The sequence below is a fragment of the Halyomorpha halys genome, unplaced genomic scaffold (genome assembly GCF_000696795.3).
Source record: "Halyomorpha halys isolate HHAL.00 unplaced genomic scaffold, Hhal_1.1 Scaffold571.1, whole genome shotgun sequence".
Lineage (NCBI taxonomy): Eukaryota > Metazoa > Arthropoda > Insecta > Hemiptera > Pentatomidae > Halyomorpha > Halyomorpha halys.
Window position 1 is genome coordinate 1,005,800 of NW_027113281.1, and position 19,889 is coordinate 1,025,688.

A 19,889-nucleotide genomic window follows, 5' to 3' on the forward strand; every position below is an offset into this window, starting at 1 on the left:
AATCAATTATGTTAAAAAGTTTAAATAACTAACCTTTATTCCACATTTACTTGAGCCGGTAAACAAAGAATTCTATCTTGTAGTATCACTTCACGATCCAATTCCATATAACTAATGAACACAAAAGAATATGATAGAAATCAGCCAAAAGATTATTGAAAGAGATTACAAATTGCTCTTAAGAAGTTAAAAAAATTTATCTCACAATAACTTTAAATTTCATTTGTATTAAATAAAATATATTATCAAACTGTATGTTTATCATTTACTAGACATAATCTTGGTTATAAATACAAAAGAATTTGTACTCACCTTTTAAAACATCCTATTGTACTAGTTATGCTATTCACAAATCAAAACAGAAGAATCAAAACTTACATCACTTAATAAATAAAATCATAAATATGCCTTTCTTTATCCTTAATTTATAAACATTCTAAAAGGAGCAAGGGAAAAGGGTCATGAAAATAATGCCAACTTTTTAAAAAAATAATATATATTAATTTTTAATTAACAAATATTAAAATTGATACAAAAAATATTTACATTATTTTGTGCTATTATATTTATAAAACCCCTCTCCAGTTTTACGACCTAATTTTCCTTCTGAAACCAGGTTATTCAATTTCTCGATTGGTTTAAAAATTTCTACATCAGGGAATTTTTCATGCCAACCTTAAACAAAAAAAAAAATAGTTAGATATACAATAATCATAAATGACCTTCTTTTTATTTATGAATTTTTTTAGTTAGATTATTTTACCAATTTAAATGAAAATTAACTTCCATTATGAGAAAAAATAATCGGCTGCAAATATTTTTTGAAAATTTCGATGACTATGAAATGATTGAGTCCAATGGACAGACTTTTAAATAAGCTGAAGTTATTTAAATGTAATCAGTATTTCATAAATATTTTAGGTATATGTATATGATATACACAATTTTCTGATATAATATTTTTTGGGGAAGAAATCTACATTGCCATTAACATACATGGTGGAAAATTAAAGCTTTTTTCTTGATAGCTCTCTCAAATGTCTATTTTAACCATGTTTTAATAAATATACCTTTGAATTCTATCTTTAGAATGTTTTACCAGCAGTTTTAAACTCTTTCTACGTTCTCCAAGTAGCAGAAATGGCGCTATTTTGTTCCATCACACAACAAACTACTTTTTATCTCATTTAGGGCTACATATACTCTTTTTGATTATTTTAGATCATTTTGAATGACACTCATATATGTTTGATCCTTTTTTATTTCTCTTTAAAAATTATGTTATCTCAAATCTTAAAGTAATAGGTTATTTTATAAACCTGATATTAAAAAAATGAAATATAAATTACCATCTAATATAAATTTTGTTGTGTCCAATCCTGTGTAGTCAGCTAATTCAAATGGACCCATGGGATGTCCGGCTCCTAATTTCATGGCAATGTCAATGTCCCTTGATGTTGCCACTCCTAATAAAATAAGCAGCATTTGTAAATATGTAAAATGATATATAAGCAAATTGCATTATCATTATAAGTTACAGATTAACAGTTTAATTTTGGGTCAAAAACACTTAATCCTAAATGTTTAAGATATTTATCTAAGTCAGCATTTACATGAAATATTGTTTCGGGAGTGATCATTATATAAACTAAAAATTTTAAACAAATTAAAATTAATTATTAGCTAACTTATATATTATTAATTATTACTAAATTTAGTTATCAGTTATAGGCATGATATTTCTGCTATGCAACTAATAATTACTGATTGAACAGGTAAAAGCTCAAGGACTTAAATAATTATTAATGATCAGAATATTAATCTAAACCCGATCATTTCTTTTTAAGATATTGGGCAGTTTTATGTAAAGCTTTAAAATGATATGAAATAATTACTTGAAATTTACTGTCCTTTTGACAACCAGGCTTTATGATGAGTTAATAGAAAAACATTCTTTAATTACTGAATTAAATTATATTATACCCATTTACGATTAATATACATGATAAAACCGAACATAACACTAATTTATCAATAAAAAAATTAATTGTGAAATGAAAAATTAAATTGATCAATGGGATCAATTTGTTTATATATGAAAATTTACCTCTTTCTAACATTCTTACAGCTTCTCCAAGTTGAGGCACAAGTAACCTATTAACAACAAAGCCAGGTGTATCTTTACAAGTTATACAAGTTTTTCCAAGGGCTTTACCCCAGTTCATCATCAGCTCATAGGTTTCCTGAGAAGTGTCATCTGTTCTAATGACCTGAAGGCAATACCCTGAATTATTATCAGAATATCTGTAGAAAATGTTAATTATTATATTTTCTAAAAATTATTAATAAAATAAAATAAAAACTAACTTCTAATAGTTTCATTACTGGAACAGGATTGAAGAAGTGGAGACCACCAAACCTGTCTTTTCGATTGGTTACTGAAGCAATTTCTCCAATGCTTAATGAAGATGTATTTGAAGCAAAAACAGTATGTTTTGGAGCAACCTGTGTGATAAAAAAGATGCTGATTAATACCTGAACAGTTTCTAAATTGTTATCAATTAAAAAAACATCATAACTAAGACGAAACAATGTATTGTATTAATGATAGGTAGCACTAATACTTGCCTTAAATAAAAGATAGAAAGTAAATAAACTTTACTCATTATCGAATAATTTAAAATGTTTTAAATACAAAAACCTTCAAGACTAAGATTAAAAAATGAATTACACTAATGATAGGCAGTATTTATACCTGCCATAAATTAATGATACATAGTAAATATACTCTACTTATTATCAAATAATTTTAAAACTTTTTTTTAATTACGAAAAATTTTAAATACAAAAAACTGCAAGACTAAGACTAAAAAATGAATTAAAATAATGATAGGCAGTAATTATACATGCCATAAATTAATAATAGGAAGTAAATATACTTTACTCATTATGAAGTAATTTTAAATCTTTTTTTTAATTACAAAACGTTTTAAATACAAAAAACTTCAAGATTAAGGCTAAAATATTATTACAATAATGATAGGAAGTACTTTTACCTGCCATAAATTAATGATACAAAGTAAGCATACTTATTATTATTATTATTATTACTTATAACTAATAAGTAATTTAAAAAATAGTTGTTTAAAATGTTTATTTCAATAACTTTTTAGACAAATAGGAAAATTTAATTTAGTACTTACTGAGTCTATACTAGTAAACAATGTATGTTTTGCTTTAATATTTTCTACAATTGCTTCAACAACTAAATCAGTAGATTTAACTGACTTCTGAAGGTCCACTGAGTAAGATATGTTTGCCAGCGTAGACTTTACAAAATCTTCACCCTTTGCAGGATCATCCTAATTCAATTGTATATCCAAACATTAAAAATTCTTTAGCATATGTCCATTCCAGACATTGGATATTTTATCTTACAAACCATAATTTAAACAAAAATACCTTATAAAGTTTTTTAGCAACTCTTTTTAAACTTGTCCCTATACTTTCTTCTGCCTTTTTAATTATATCTTCCTTAACATCAACTAGTATTACTTTCTGCCCACTTTGTGCTGCCACCTAAAACATTAGAATTTATTAACAAACAATTAAAATTAATGTCACCAATAATCACAAATTCAATATTTTTTCAAGAAAGCAGCAAAAGGATAGCTAGAAGAATCATAAGCTTGTTGACTACTTATACATCGAATATACCAGTTAAGGATATTTTTCATTTAGTAAATCATTCTTTAATAGCTATGCTCTGAAAACGTAGATTATTTTTTTTTTTTTTTCAAAAGCCTCTTTATTGATAAAAAATATAAATACAATATGGATTATATGATAATATATAATACATTTGTTTGTTTACAATTTTCTTGTTTTGCCTTACGGCATTATAAGATTGGCAAGAACATAGTCAGCTGAAGGCGGTTTTTACAAAGGTAGATTATATTTTTTTAGAAACTGATATTAATAACTCAAGATTTTTATCCTATGCAAGAGTTATCTTAAGGGAAAGATCAAAGAAAGTTGTGATGAGATCAACAAATGTCAATATTGGTCTGGGAGATTACAGAATATCTCTACAAGGCCTTGTAGTGGATGACTATCCAAATTTGATTATGCCATCTTAAGTTTTGTATGGATTCTTGAACTGAAATCCATTTTATTAATTTTCTTTGCCTTAAATAAATTAATAATTTATCTTTGAACTGTTTGAACACAAAATATGAAAAAAAAAAAAAAAGGAAAAAATTACTATACTCCTCACAACAAATCATTGAAAATTCATAGAATAACAGTTGAAAGTAATACAGCATAATTATAATTAACAAGTTTCTTACTATTATTTGAAAACACACCAGGGGTCCTCATCAAAGTTTTGAAAAGGAATAGACATTTTGAAACTGAACAAAGGCTATATAAAAGCTCATTTTAAATCTTATTATCATGATTGAATATTTAATAAAAAATAATTTGATTAAAAAAAAAAAGTGAATACATAAATGACCCTATATTACACTCCTATTTCTTCTAAGAGACAGGATGCTATTGCACGTCACTTCAAACATAATAGTGTATTGTTAGTGATCTCTACAAAAAAATAATGAAACTGAATAAAGTCAGGTGACTTCTAAGTCTGGACGAAGTAAGTTATAAAAAAATAAAATAATGTTAACAACACTGTTGTACTAAAGTTAAATTACAATTATTTTGAAATATTTCTTTGAAGATAAGTACAAGGAATATAAGCACCATCTTCTTGATTTTTTTCACCATCAATTTTCCCTTTTTGGAAAATGAAATACATTCTCCCTGAAAGTGGATAATGAAATGTCAATTAAAGTATAAATATTAGGCAAATATTCAACAAACTTTGGATACATTTTTAGGAAAACCATAATGCTTATATATTCTATATATTAGCTATGATAGATTTAATAATAAATATAAGATAAAAATTAGGGTTCATAAAACTTAAGTGGAGGTTCCACAGAGACAGTAATTAATTAGCACATTTTCAGATAGTTTTTGTACTACCAACTACAATGGAAATCCTGATAGTACAATAGCAGATGTTAGGTTACAAGAACATATTGGCAGTAATAGCTTTCACCAACACTATCACCATCACTATCTAACCCCTACTTAATATAAAAAAATTGACGATAAGTTTCAATGGCATATTCTGAGAAATAAAATATTAATTCACCTGAGCAATGCCAGAACCCATTAGACCTCCTCCAACTATTGTTACATGGTTTATTGCAGCCCTCAGTGGTGAACTTGTAGCCATTCCTCTGCAAATTACTTTGAAAACTTGGGCCATTTTCTAGTACAATCTGAAATATTAACTTTGATTGAGTATTGATTTGAATTAATTAATAATAAATTGATGAAACATAAGTTTTACACAGTTACCCTTAACAAAACGTTTCTGATTCTAAAATAAACAAGTTGATCATTTGAACCTTTCTACAGTTGGACTGTTAGATAATTAATTTAAAAAGTGGCATTTAGATAAGGCTTATCAAGAGACAACTATCGTAATGAAATCATGTTGATCTTTGTACTTTCCATTCCTTCACATCATTAGATTCAAAGTTCAATTAATTTTAAATTGATTAAATATTACAAGGGTATTAAGTATAAGTAAATGTATGCCTGAATAATATGGCAAGTCAGCGATTTCTTAAGAAGCTGATCATTGATAACATCCTTATGACAGTTTTTGTAAGAAGGTATTGAGACAATCTTTTTTCAAAGGCCCCTTAGAAAATATCAGAAACTGATTGGGAGCCTAGAAACTGAAGATGGGACCAAGTGGCTAAGAAGTAAAAAAGTAAACTAAAAATAAGCAGTAAAATTAATTGATTGGCTAGGACTGTGTAGTGAAAAAAAAAAATCACACAGAAAAAGGAATATTATAAAACAAAACAGGGCTGAAAACAATAAACTGGATATAATATTAATTAGAGTAATAGGACTAAATAAAAATGAGGTGGAGATTTTGTTTTTATTATTATTAATTCTTTATTACCAGATTGGCCTGGTGGATCTTACATGGTTATTTTCACATTTGTTGATTTTTAAACAGTTTTTGTAGTTTGGTCCTTTTCAAAAGACACCTCTTATTGTGTACAATGCTTTAACCATTGAAGAATAATAAATAATAAAGATCAATTTAAAAAAATAAAATTAACAATTGTTACATAATTAAAGAATTAAAGAGAAAATAATGAAAAATACAAATGATATTTTTATAGAATTAATAAAATAAATTAATACAGAGCTAATAGCAGGATATCTTGAATCAGCCTGGATTACAGTTTTTTGATGTGGTTGGATTTCCTATATTTGAAGTGCACCGGTAGAAGTAGAATTTCACAAACCATTTTTTTGATTAAATAATCTATGGATTCCAATTGCAATTCTCGGTGATGTTGGCTGTTTGTTTCTAAACCTGGGGGGATCTACTGTGATTAGAGAGCGTGATTAAATGAAGAGAAAAATGAAAATATTTATCATTTGAAAAAATCAACTGACAAAGGTAAACTACATTATATAAAAAATAAATAAAATGTAATCATGCTCAGCTGAGCGCTGAGCTGCCCTGCTGTCAAAATTGTTATAGTTGATCCATATAAATTCAATGGTTCTTTCCTAATTAGGAAAATATTGTAAATAAAATAAAAATATAAAAGGTTGTTTACTGGCAGCAGTGGGATATGCAAGCGCAGCGCATACCCCACTGCTACTGAAATCCAGTATGCCAGAAGGGAAAAAATAAATAAAATGTAATCCAAGGGAAGATTAGTGTAAAGAAAGAGTAAAGTGGTCGGAAAACTTTTTTGGCAAACTAATTACAAAAAGTATTTTCCATTAACAACTGTATTTTTTTCAACAGTATTTAAAGTTCTGTATTTAATACTAAAAAAAATCAATTGATAACAATTGAGGAGCTCTAGTAGAAAACCACTTAAATCTTCTGTGAGATAAATCCAAAATGATTTATATTCATACCATATTTCCCTTAACAATTATACTTTTCACCCTCGCTTATCTTAATTTATTTTAGAATGAAGCTAACGTTGCTATTGGATATTCTTTTATACTGCTTTGATATTTAACAGGAGAAGTAGTTCAATTAAGTATTAAATTTATTTAGGATAATTGATAAATATTTGGAGGTGGCTCTGTATATTAGGCCCAAGTATCAAGAAGGATGCATTTTTCTATTTAAACTCCAAAATATATAAGGCGTTATCTTTTAGTGGATCAGTAGATTCTGTAGTAATCTTTATAGATTCTAAGGAAATGTTTAGGATATTACAATATATAGCATAGCTGTTAATTTTTACAAGAAATAAACATTGCAATATAGGATGTTTGCCTGATGACTGTAGTAGTTCACTTTGAGGCAACTATAAAGCATCCTGTCAGTTCCTAAGGGTCAGCTTGAATGGTGACTAACAAATAGTAATAAAGTAGCTACAAATTTTTTTGAATAATTTATATAAACTTAAAAAAAAAAATTTACTGTAGACATATAAAGAAAAGCCACATGATTGAATACAAATGACCACATAAATATACATTTGATAAAAAAAACATAAATATACAAAAAATTACAAGTATATCCAAGAGTTGTACAGTTGAAAATAGTTTTTATACAATGTCTAATAGTGTCCTTGGTAGCTGAAACTGGAGTTTACTATTAAAATTTTCATTTGCGTTTTGAGAAAATAAGTAAACAAAGCATTTTAAAAAAATGATAACGTCACGAACCTACGAAGTAAGGAGCTAAAGTAAGTTAAAAATTGGTGAAATTTGCGTACGTTGCATAATATAGAGGTTTTTGATTTGGATAATATATAATGTATGGGTTTATAGAATAAAATAACAATTTACAAATTGAAAGAGCACCAAATTTCCGACGGTTTTCATGTAAAGTCATTAGATACAAGAGAGTGAGAAGCTGTTTGAGCGCTCAGGCTTGGAGGCGTATTTCAGTATTAGCTGCCATACTCCAGTTCAACTCTGGTAGTACAACAGCCCAAGAAGAGAAAAAGGGAGTTATTTTACCCCAATTTTTGATCATTTTAATGAAAACTATGTATAATTACAAGTCAAAATTGATTGGGGGGATAAAAAAGGGCGGCTTTTTCAAAACGCTAAATAATTAATTTTTCAGTCAGAGCTCTATATCTTTACAAATATCAACAACAATAGAAAATCTAAGACAGCGTCATTTAAAGTAGAGTAAATTTGCTAAAATGTAAGCCCTAACAGAGCTATTTATATTCAATAGTTCTCGAGATACAGCTTTTTAAAAAGTAACATTTTATAAAAATGTCTGGAACGTACTGAAAGATCAGCAGTTAGTGAATTTATTTTGAAAAATCTATATCTCAAAAACCATTTGACGTACAGATGTCTATTAGCACTCAAATTAAAGCTAGATTAATGAGCTATAGTAGTTCGTAGGAGTAGTAAATTTCATGAAATTTGCTAAAATAAAGTTATAGTTGTTCGGACAAATTTTCATTTGCCAAATTTTTATTCATATGTGAATATCATAGAAACTACTACCCCTACGAAGATAAGTGTCATAAGCTAGTTTATAGTAAGTTAAATTTCCTTCATTCTGGGTATTAGCAGACATATGTGCGTCTTATGGGTCTAGAGATATATTTTTTAAAAAATCCAACATTTTATACGAACAACTAGAAATTAACATTTTGTGAGTTTATTTTATCAAATATCATAAAAACTACTACTCCTACAAAGATAAAAGTTATATAATATTTTATAATAAATTTAACTAGCATTAGTGAGAGTGCTGACAGACATCTGTACGTCCAATGGTTTCTGAAATAAAGTTTTTTATAAATCAAATTTATTGTCCGAACAACTATAAATCAATTTATTTGAGCAAACATCATGCAAACTACTATTCCTACGAAGGTAAAGGTCATAAACTACTTTATAGTACATTAAACTATCTTTAATTTGAGTGTTAATAAGCATTAGTACGTCTAATAGTTTTTGAGGTATAAATATTTTAAAATAAATTCACTAACTACTGATTTTTCAGCACATTTTTATGAAATGTTGCTTTTTAAAAGGCAATATCTCGAGAACTAGTGGACGTAAATAACTCTATTAGGGCTAATATTTCAGCAAATTTACTCTTCTTCAAATTTTCTAGTGTTGGTAGTTTTTAATATATAGAGCTCCGAATGAAAAATTAATGTTTTTTTAATGTTTGAAACAGCCGTCATTTTTTATTCCCGCTACCTATAATTGGCAGACTCGTCAGTTTTGGCTAGTAATTATACATAGTTTTGAATAAAGTAATAAAAAATTGGGGTGAGATAACAGCCTTTTTTTCATCCCGGCTCTTGTACTATGACCAGTGGCGTAGCGTAATTGGAGCGGGAGTGGCTGCCCTTTAGTAAAATGTCACCATAAATTATAATATCTTGTAAAAATTTGAACCATTTCATAAATTTTTATTTGAAGCCAGTATAATACACGATAAATAAAATTGTTCTTGCAAAAAAACTTCTTTAGAATTTGTGTATATTTTAGCCTTTTAAATTGAAATAACTAAATAAGGGGGTGGCAAAATTTTCTTCCTCCCCGAGCGGCTGACACCCACGCTAAGCTACTGACCCCAACCAACCTTTCCACCGGTTTGATTTGGCTGATTTATTTATATTTATAATTTATAACAGTTTTGAGCACATAATTGCATAACGCAGACGGCCACCTTGCTTCCCAGCACACAGCGGATCCCACAACCTACCTTAAAATGAAACAAAGAAAGGATAATTATGTTATGTATTGTTTTGTTTGAGATAGTAAAATTAATAGAAGGATGAGAAAAAAAATTGAGCTCATAATTAAATTATACTGGTTTTTTAAGACATGAAAAATTTTCTGTTTGCTGAAATTATTGATTTCTATTATAAAATTTTAAATGATATATTCTTAAATAATCCTTTAAAATACTATTTAATATCATCTACTAATCCATAAATATAGTATTAAATTAATTATTTTGTAATAAATAAGAAATTCTGTAAATAATAGCCGTTAAATCGTCGTTAATTTAGAAAAACAAAGTGTCATATTTTTCAATTCAAAAATTTAAGTTGTTTGTACATAGGAGCATTATCTGGGATTAAAAATGATTTAAATTTATTAAATGGGAATTATAAACAGAATACAATATAAATAATAAATATTAATTCATTAAAAAAAGAATAAAAAATAAACTATAAATTATCATTTATAAAATTAGAATTATCTAAGGTAAGGAATAAGGACAAAAATAAATTAATAAAATTATTATAATTGTTGATATCTACCTGTATATTAGGTACTAATTCGGTTTTTGGAACTAACACAATAAAATTAGCATAAAAAAATTAAATAAATTTCTATTGAAGAAAGAAGTCACGACGACAATATTTTTTACTGCGTGATTAATTATTTTGTAACAAATAAGTAAAACTGATAGCCGTTAAATAGTCATATTTAGAAAATTATTAAATTATATATAATATCATGTCATGTGATTGTTTGATTTATTTTTTTCGACGTTTGTCTCAGAGTTATTATCAAGAATAAAAATCAATGAGAAAGATAGGAAAAGATTTATATCAATTTAATTTTATGCAATTATTAGAATTAAAATACATTAAATAAATTAGATTTGTTCTTTGCTCATTTATTATCATTTAATATCATTATTATTCTTATTTATATTTATTCTTTCACGACATTTATTTAATCCCTACTATCTTCTTCATTTTATTATTATTTTTTTTGTATTGTTTTTTGTTTTATATACGTCTCCTGCCCTTTTTTAACTGTATATTTTACGTATTTTTAAATTTTTTATTCTTACTATTGTTACGTGTTTTTTATTCTTATCATTATTTCTTCAAATTTATTTTATGTTAATATTATTTTATGTCTACCTTCCTTTTATTTATATGTAATTTTCTTATCACTTAATTTTTACATAATATTTATCCTACCTTAATTTACCTCATTGCATCTTATTGTTATAATGTTCTTGGTTGTTTTTTTTTTATCTTTTTAGCCCTGATGAAGCCCTGCAAAGAGGGGTGAAACGTCGGACATTAAAAAGTTATAAACTATTTGTTCTTTTTTGACCGCAACCCTGACCATCTTCTTGTTATTAAATTTTACGGTCAACTATGTATATATGTATATAAAATACATTCTGTTTTATTTCAAATGACCTCAAAATGTTTTGTAGAATTATAATTAGTAGTATTTCCAAAAACAAACAATAATTGTGATGAGAGCTCAGAGAGAGAAATAATAATATGAAAAAAATAAAATAAAATGCTGTCTCGGAAAAGAGTTTCTCAAAAACTAACATTACATGTAATATTTGAGAAATAGATTTAGAGTGGAACTGTTCAAACAAGGAATTTTTTCGTTGGTTTTTGGTAACATATTTTTTTGGCCAACTAAAAGTCTAAAAAATGCGTGCAAAATGGTTTTCACTCATTGATTTGTGTTGTAATTGTTGAATTGTCTCTGAGCAATCAATTTTACTTTACTTTATACACTAGCTCCTCACCATACCCAATGTTTGTTTGTTAATCTCTGGGTTCATCATGACTCTATACTGACCTCTAAAGTTTAATCGATAACGATTGAGTAATTTAGGAGAACGAGTCCTTGAAAATATGAGAGTAAAACTTCTGCAGACGTAAAAATATATATAAATAAATTTACAAAATTGGCTTCAGGATACTTTTACACGTAGAAATTATTTGAGATCTTGAAAACATTTCATTTTCACCTCTTATCAATGTCACATTATCACTCCCAGAAGTTGGACCGTGTGATTTGGATGAGAAATTATTTTTTCAAATACCAAAATAAATTAAATGAAAACTATCTGTCAAGCCTTAGCTTGGATTAAGAATTGCTTTACACCTATATAGTCGAAACTTCCATTTGATACATCTCATACATTCATGACAGGTTCCATGACTTTAAGTAGCCTTTTATGACAAAAAACGAATGTTTTTGGTTTATTTTTGCCATAAAAGGCAACTTTAAGTCCCAAGAGTTGTTTTTTTTTAAAAAAAAACATTGACAACTAATGGGAAATTAAATTTTAAAAGTTTCCTAGTTTTTTTGTAATCCAGGGTCCAGACAATTTTGGAGAAGATTTTTTATAATTTTTTTTTCGAATAAAAAACATGAAAAATATGATATATATAAAAGCTTACGAATAAGTTTGGGAACAATTGTAAGGAATGTCGACATTATAATTTCAGCGGTTTCATATTTGATTCATAATGGATTACATTAAAGCTGAAAAAATTCCTATTACCAGACAAAATAAATAATGCCCAGCCGCGAGATATTTGAAATTCGATTTTACGACAAATTAATCTAAAAATAAAAAACAATTGTATTTTTTTAAAGAGGTGCCTCACATTGAATCTTCTTAAAATATCGCAGCAACTAGTCGTAGATTCCGATCACATTTACTTGATCGTCCTCAGCCCTATTTGGGCATACGGTGTTGAGCTTTGTGGCTCCATGAAAATGCCTTCTGAATCCAATTCTTACAAATCAAATAATTAAAGCTAGTATGAAACACATAAAATTACCGCTTAAGACCTTTAAATATTCCGTATTTAGCAGATTTGGCCCAAAATATTCATCCTTTAACGAAGAAGAACTCTTTACTCACACATACCAGTTCGTAAATAATTATCTAACACCAATAAGCCCCAGAGACGCATAAAAAGAAGATGGTTACAAGATCATATGGCGCACAGGAATCAACAGGTGCTTCCAACTGGTACTTTATTCGCTAGCCTTTGTGGTATTAACATGTTTTTTTTTGTCATACAGTTGAAAAATCCAGTAACTAAAATATAATTTAAAAAAATTATTCTTAAGTTGTATAAAAATAAATTTAACGGTTTACATTAACATTAACCTTGGTAGAAATTTTCTCCCCACCTGGATTTCATAGAAGCATGACTGGTAGAATTGGCCACTTTTATGCGATTCACAGAAGCTTTCAAGATAGCCATTTCGATAGAAGATGATACAGACATTTTTAAGTGATTGAAGATTGTATTTCCTTTACATTTAGTATTCTCAGACTAACTTTCCCCTTGACCTCGATAGGTTTCTAGCAACCATTGGATTAATAAGCGATGATTTAGCAAGTAAGTCGTCATATTACAATTGAATTCACAAAACGGTTTGCGGTGTTTTAAAACAAATAAATATAATATAAATATCGTTTAATTCATGAGCTTTAATATATTCCAAAATAGAGAAATTAATCGAATAAAGGAAGACAATGATCTACAAGGCTGCGGTTAACTCATCGGACCGGTGAAGGTTATTGAACTCATGTCCTTCCAGACAGTTCAGTTGTCTCCTTTTTTTTCCGATAATGTAATCATTATATTTATTTATTCGAATACATTCGACAAGAATTGGGACATGGCTATTATGAAATTTAAATAACGGTGATTTAAAGCTTCTTAAGAGGAAACACTTAATTAAAAACATTTTTTTATAACTTTTTTCCCTTCTTTGTGTACTTTATTTTTTTTTTCTTTCTAGCTTTTCTATCCTTTCCCTTTTAAAAAAAATAATAATAAACTGTGACCATCCATATTGTAATTGATGCTTTGCCAACTCAAAAATATTGCTCTTCAATTGACGTAATCTTAGAGAAGCAAGTTCAATTCTGAGTTCCTCCTTCATTCCTTGGCAAATGCCTGAAGATGCAAACTTCGCATATTTTATACTGAGGATTACTTGCTGAAAGATTGTCATTACATGAATTGTACTTTTAAATCCCAACCAACAAATCTTGTTATTACAAATGCACAGTAAAGAAAATTCGAGGCTTTATAATTTTTTTAATAAGTTTCTTGGTTGATTATTAAGTTTATTGGTAACCTAAAAATATAAATATAAATAAATTTTTTCTTGAGAATTACGAATCGGTTAGTACGACAACTATATTGATGAAACGTTTTGCAACTTGATCGTTTTGTATAATCATGCCCTTTTTTTCAAAACCTAAACGTTCTTTCTAGCAGATAGTCAATTTGTTATTTCTATTTTGTATTTTGTCTATTTATATTATTAATCGACAACACTAAATATAAATGGACAAAATATAAAACAGAAATAACAAATTGACTATCTGCTAGAAAGAACGTTCAGGTTTTGAAAAACGTTCTGGCACAAATTTGAGTTAGTTCCAGAAAAGCAATGTAGAACAATGATAATCCTAAATAATTATACTCTGTTTATTTTAATTTTTTAATAATTATTTGGAGAAATTGTTTGTTCTAAAAACAATTTTTTTTTATTGTAGGGCATGACTAAACAAAAATTAAATTTTGTCTCAACGTAGTTATCTTATTGACTGATCCTCAAGGGCCACAAAAATATATACACTATTATTTGTATAAAATATTTGACTTATTGTCTTCAAATTTATTGATGTAGGAAAATCTTCGATCCTTATTTTTAAAAAAAAACGAGACACTGAAAATAACTATTAATTTTTATTTCAGTTTTCCTTAAGTTTTATTTCCTTGAAATAAAAATGTCATTGTATTTGCCACATTTATAATGTTTTACAAATAGTTTAATTTTAATTTTTATCTATCAAACCTTTATAAAAACAAAATTTTTATCATAACTGTTTTCCCAAAATAGTTTTTAAGAACAGTTTTAATAAAACATTTTATCACTTTACAATAATGTTTATTTTAAATATATTTCTTATAAATAAAAAAAACAAAAACACTTTTGTAAGTCAAAAGAGATTTTTATAAAAATATCATTGCATAAAACATCCAGACTAGAGAATATATAAGAAAAATTATATATGTGAATTCACTAAGTTAATTTAATTTAATTAATATTAATTCCTTAAAGTTTATATTTTTAAGTATTAATCGTAAAAAATAAAATATAATATCTAAAAAGATTTTTGAATCTAATAAAAATATACATTATTACATTCACACAATAAGTTTTACGATTTAAAACTTCTCATAACCCAACTTTATGGGATAGTCTACCGTAATATAAATTTATTAGCCTAACTTTATGCTCGTCTTTTTTTTTGTTTTCCGATCCCTCTAAAACAGAAAAATTAGTGGATGCTTTATGTTTGGAAAACATAAATCAGGTTGAGTATTACCTTTTTCTACCTGTGGTATTTTAAGGTTACGGTGCCATACTTATCTGTTAATTGTGAATTGTCCATTCTATATGGTCATACTAATAAAAAGAATCTGAAGGTGGGGGGGCCTCCTCATGTTGTTTAGTAAAATAATAAAATTATGCCCGTCAGAACCTAATGGAACATTTATTGATACAATATTATATTAATAAATTAAAATTAAAATTTTTTTAAGGGCAATTTTACTTTAACAACTATTTAAAAATTGTTGTAGGGTAATATTTTTAAATTTAAAAACTCATAAAAGTTATCCCATTACTTTAAAAATTAAAATTATGCACTAACATTTATTGTGAAATTTATTAAAAAAAATAATGACGGTTTATGGCCCTGAGAAATCTGATTAATTGTAAAATATGTGCTTAAGAATTTTATGTTTCACAAGCATTGCATATAATTATAGATGCGTTTATAATTCAAGGTTATAATGAATCATAGAGAAAATAGTAGTCATAACACTTTGATGATGTACGCAAATATATAATATTATCTTGTGCCAACGTGGAAAAGTTTTAAAAACTAACTATTTAACAATGATTAAGAAATAACTACTGCTACTAATCGATTTAGTATAATTCATGACGTTATTGTAAAAGATCAGAATTTTCATTCCTACTTCATTTTTAATACACCTTTTATTATATCAATATTCCAAAATTAGAACTATATCAGACGACCGATGTGTATTAAATGATAAGGTTGAAAGATAGGAAACTAAAATTAATGATAACCGTTCAAAACTTGTGACCACGATACTTTAGTTCTAATCAGTATATGTTTTATGTTTATGTTATTCACGACATAGAAAGGCATGTTGTTTACTAAAATACACACCGAAAAAACTAGATAAACTATTCTAAATTAATGCTGTTTAAAAAGTGAAGAATATAAATCAATCTAATCTTTGACGTTTACAATCTTTTTTTCTCAGTCCTTTTAACTAAGGAATGATTTATTAAATGCAGTATTATTTAATTTTATACCATTGAATGATTATTACAAACAATTATTTATATATTATTGGTTAAAGGCATTCTGTTTACTATTGAACTACAATATTTATTCTCAATAAAACTCATTGAATCACTTAAATAAAATGTAAAAAATTAAATAAACAATTTCTAAAATATGCTTCTAAAATTCGATAAAAAAATCTTAAATCTATTTTAGGACGGTTTAAGGTTAATACCAGGTACATTTTTACATTATTTTCAATATTATTTTACGTTATTATTATTATATTTAAGATTAGTGGAAACGACAAATTGAAAAACTAATATTTTCTTCTTCTACTAGCATTCCGTTACTAATAGTGTGAACACAAACTAGTTTGGTCTGGTGCCCAAAATAGTTCTAAGTAGTCCCGGGAACTAAAAACAGAAAAAATCTCATATGCCGTATTGAACAAAAACTTGAAGCTTTAACACAAATAAAAGTCATTACTGAATCATATATAAATACACAAGAATAGCTGATTTTATAAATTTATAGATGTAATGTCGGTGTAATGATTTAGTGGTTTAAATCAACTACGAACCATGTTTTTAAGGTATGAAGGTATCTCTTGCCATAAGAACTTTCATAAATAGATAAATATGACTTGCATATTTGTTTATATGTTCTACGGTGAGTTTAAAATTAGCAATACTTAAACAAAATATATATATATATTTAAAAACATGCAAAAGTGACATCCAGTGATTCAAAAATCTTAGGTATTCATTTACAAATTTTGATTTTGTGTTTTAAGTGAAGTACTTTAATTTAGTAAAAGGAGTCTAATTAGAAGTAATATCTACCTAAATATGATATAAAGTTCTCATTATTTAACATTTGTTAATAGATACGTAAACATTTATGAATATAATACAGATTTATGTTTAATTTTTTTTTTAATTAGTACATACCTTACGGACCCGGGAGCATGAAAGACTGACTATAGTTCTTGCGTGACGTTGGACGCTCCCTGGTGCTGCCATCTGTTGGTAGCACCTGCTGCTATCTAGAGGTCCTTAATTGAACCAATTAACGCGGATTTTCGAACCCTGCTTCTTTTCTCAAATGCTGAAATGCCATATATTTTAATCTGAAATAACCTACAGACAAGAAAACAGTTAACATAATAAAAAAAAAAAAAAAATTGGACGGTTATAAGCATCTTTAATAAAATGCTTGCGACAAACAATGATAAAACATTAAGTATAGTAATAATCAATTATTTCTTAGCACTAAAGATTAAATTTAAAACAGAATGGTGTCATTCTTAAGAAAGGATTGGCCTACAACGATTGGATGGAAGAGAAAAAAACTTAAAATGTCTTGAAATTTAGACTGGAATATTCAACTAAATTTTAATTTTAATTTTCCCAACTCTTTTTAGATCAGGACTCTTCACAAAGGTACCACATGTTATTGTTGATAATGACAACATACATTTTCTATTCTATTCATAATACAACATAATGTTGCAAGCATATACTCATAATTTCTTATTTTGAATAAATTAAATTGGTACTGGTTTTAAATTTTAATACCTCTTTGCGAAAACAATTTATATAAATTTTAATTAGGTTCTTAGCTTTTTGGAATTTTCTCGTTGGAGTGGCATATTACTGTTTCCCTATTACGACGGTCTTGTAATGGTTTTTCACAGACCTTTCTCATAATTTTTGTATATACTGTTGGACTCCATTTAATGATTCGCCTACTGAGTATTTGGCCAGACGCCAAGTTTCGAGGGGTGGAAGAAATAGGGGAGAGGGAAGAAGCAGAAGAATAAAATTTGAGGTACGGTAAAAATAAGTTTAAATACATGGTTAAATACATTATTTGGTCCGGGTGGTTGTCAAGAAAATTAACAAAAATGTTATCAGTAACCGAAACTTCGGCCCCATTTTGCATGGTCCACAACATGACTAAATGAGAACAAGATACAAATATGTAAGATATTATAAGCCTACGGCAATACAATTAGAAAGTTTTTTAAAAAAAAAAAAAAGATGATATATAAGAAAACGTATATAAAAGAGAGAAATTTAGTAAAAAAAAAAAAGTGTTTACTATATTTACCTCTTTTATAATTTTTTATTTTTTACATACGGTATTTTTTCCCCCTACTTTCCAATTATACTACCGTAGTTTTATCATATCTTACAATTTTTGTATCATTGTTATCACAAAACAGTTCATTGCTTGGCTGTAAATAACTAAGGCCCAACATATGTTCCGTAAGAACTTATATGGGAATTGATGTCCACGCCGAAACCTTTATAATCCATTTCGTACAGTCCCAATCTGTCGACTGAAAAATCTTTGAAACCTCTCACATATTTTAATTAATTTTATTAAAGTTCTAGTAACAATTAAAGAATCTGCATTGAGATTTGTTACTTCTCCATAAAATTCTCCTTCTTTTGATACGTCATTCGTCAAAATGCATCATTTCTTAGAGCCGGGAAGGAGTTCGATACTATCGTATTATTCATATGTACGTTTAAAATTAAGGAAGAGGGAAGAAAAATAAAATAATATGCATACAAAAATTCAGTGAGTAAATGTATGTTTTTTTTCTTATTAGCCCCCATGTGTGTGCGTGAGGATGAAGTCTTGACAAAAACCGGTTTTAATTTTTTTTTTAACATATATTTCTAATTTAAAATATGAAATGAAATGAAAAAATAATTTTCCATTTGTCCCCTAAGAATAAATACATGGTTCATGCATTAAGAATTTTGTTTAGCAAGCAGTTACAAGTTTTCGGTAAGTAAAATGGAATTACATTGATTTTTATTAGATGCAAAGGTTTAATTATACAATAAGTGGAGAAATAGGTGTTGTTTAAAGGAAAGAATGGATGAGAACTGGTGAATAGAGATGGGAAGAGAATTCCAGAAGGAGGTTACACGTATGACGAAGGATTTGCTAAAGAAGGCGGTTCTATAGGAGGGCATGTATAAATCAATCGGTTGGGATCTGGTGTTTAAGAAGTGGATGGATAAATGAAGAGTGAGGAGATTAGGTAGGTTTTTTGATTTTAAGAACTTGGAAAATAAAAACACCAAGGAGGTATTGCCTTCGGGAGGTTGGATAGAGCCACCAAAGCAATTCCAAAGTCTCTTCAGTCTCAACTCTAGTCCTGCAAATAGCCCTCCATAGACAAAGGAACCGTAGTCGAAGAGGGGGAAGACGAGAGAGGATACTAGGAGCTGACGGGTGGTCTGAGGAATGGAATTACGGAATTTTAGGAATTGTTTGAGTACAGTTATGGATTTGGGAAATGTGGTTATTCCAGGAGAGGTGTTGATCAAAGGTGACACCTAGGTTTTTTGTTGTAGGATAGAAGTGAATCGGTTGGTTGTTAAGAAATAATAGAGGACAGTAAGTGAGGGTATGAAGGAGGCGCTTGGAATCAATAAGAATGGCCTTCGTTTTTTTGGCATTCAGCTTCAAAACATTGTTAGACGCCCATGCGTTAATGTTGTCAATATCTTCTTATATCTTTTAGATGGCCTCAAGCATCTCGGAGAGATGGAAGGGCAGATAGATTTAGAGATCGTCTGCATATAAGTAGTATTGATGGTGGCATGGT

At 27.7% G+C, this 19,889-nt stretch overlaps 1 protein-coding gene across 2 annotated transcripts; it reads right to left on the reverse strand.

The window, feature by feature from the left end:
- Positions 1-478: 478 nt before the first annotated feature.
- On the reverse strand, positions 479-17,265 carry LOC106684335 (hydroxyacyl-coenzyme A dehydrogenase, mitochondrial). Of its 2 annotated transcripts, none has more exons than XM_014426353.3 (8): positions 17,209-17,265; positions 5,219-5,348; positions 3,463-3,579; positions 3,204-3,362; positions 2,368-2,505; positions 2,108-2,270; positions 1,350-1,466; positions 479-675 (listed from the first exon to the last, which is right to left on the reverse strand). In XM_014426353.3, the coding sequence occupies exons 2-8, from the start codon at positions 5,333-5,335 to the stop codon at positions 548-550; spliced, it is 939 nt and encodes a 312-aa protein (XP_014281839.1). In that variant the 5' UTR covers positions 5,336-5,348; positions 17,209-17,265; the 3' UTR covers positions 479-547. The 2 variants fall into 2 exon arrangements, with proteins under 2 accessions (XP_014281839.1, XP_014281838.1); XM_014426352.3 differs by lacking the exon at positions 17,209-17,265 and adding an exon at positions 5,428-5,533.
- Positions 17,266-19,889: the final 2,624 nt, after the last annotated feature.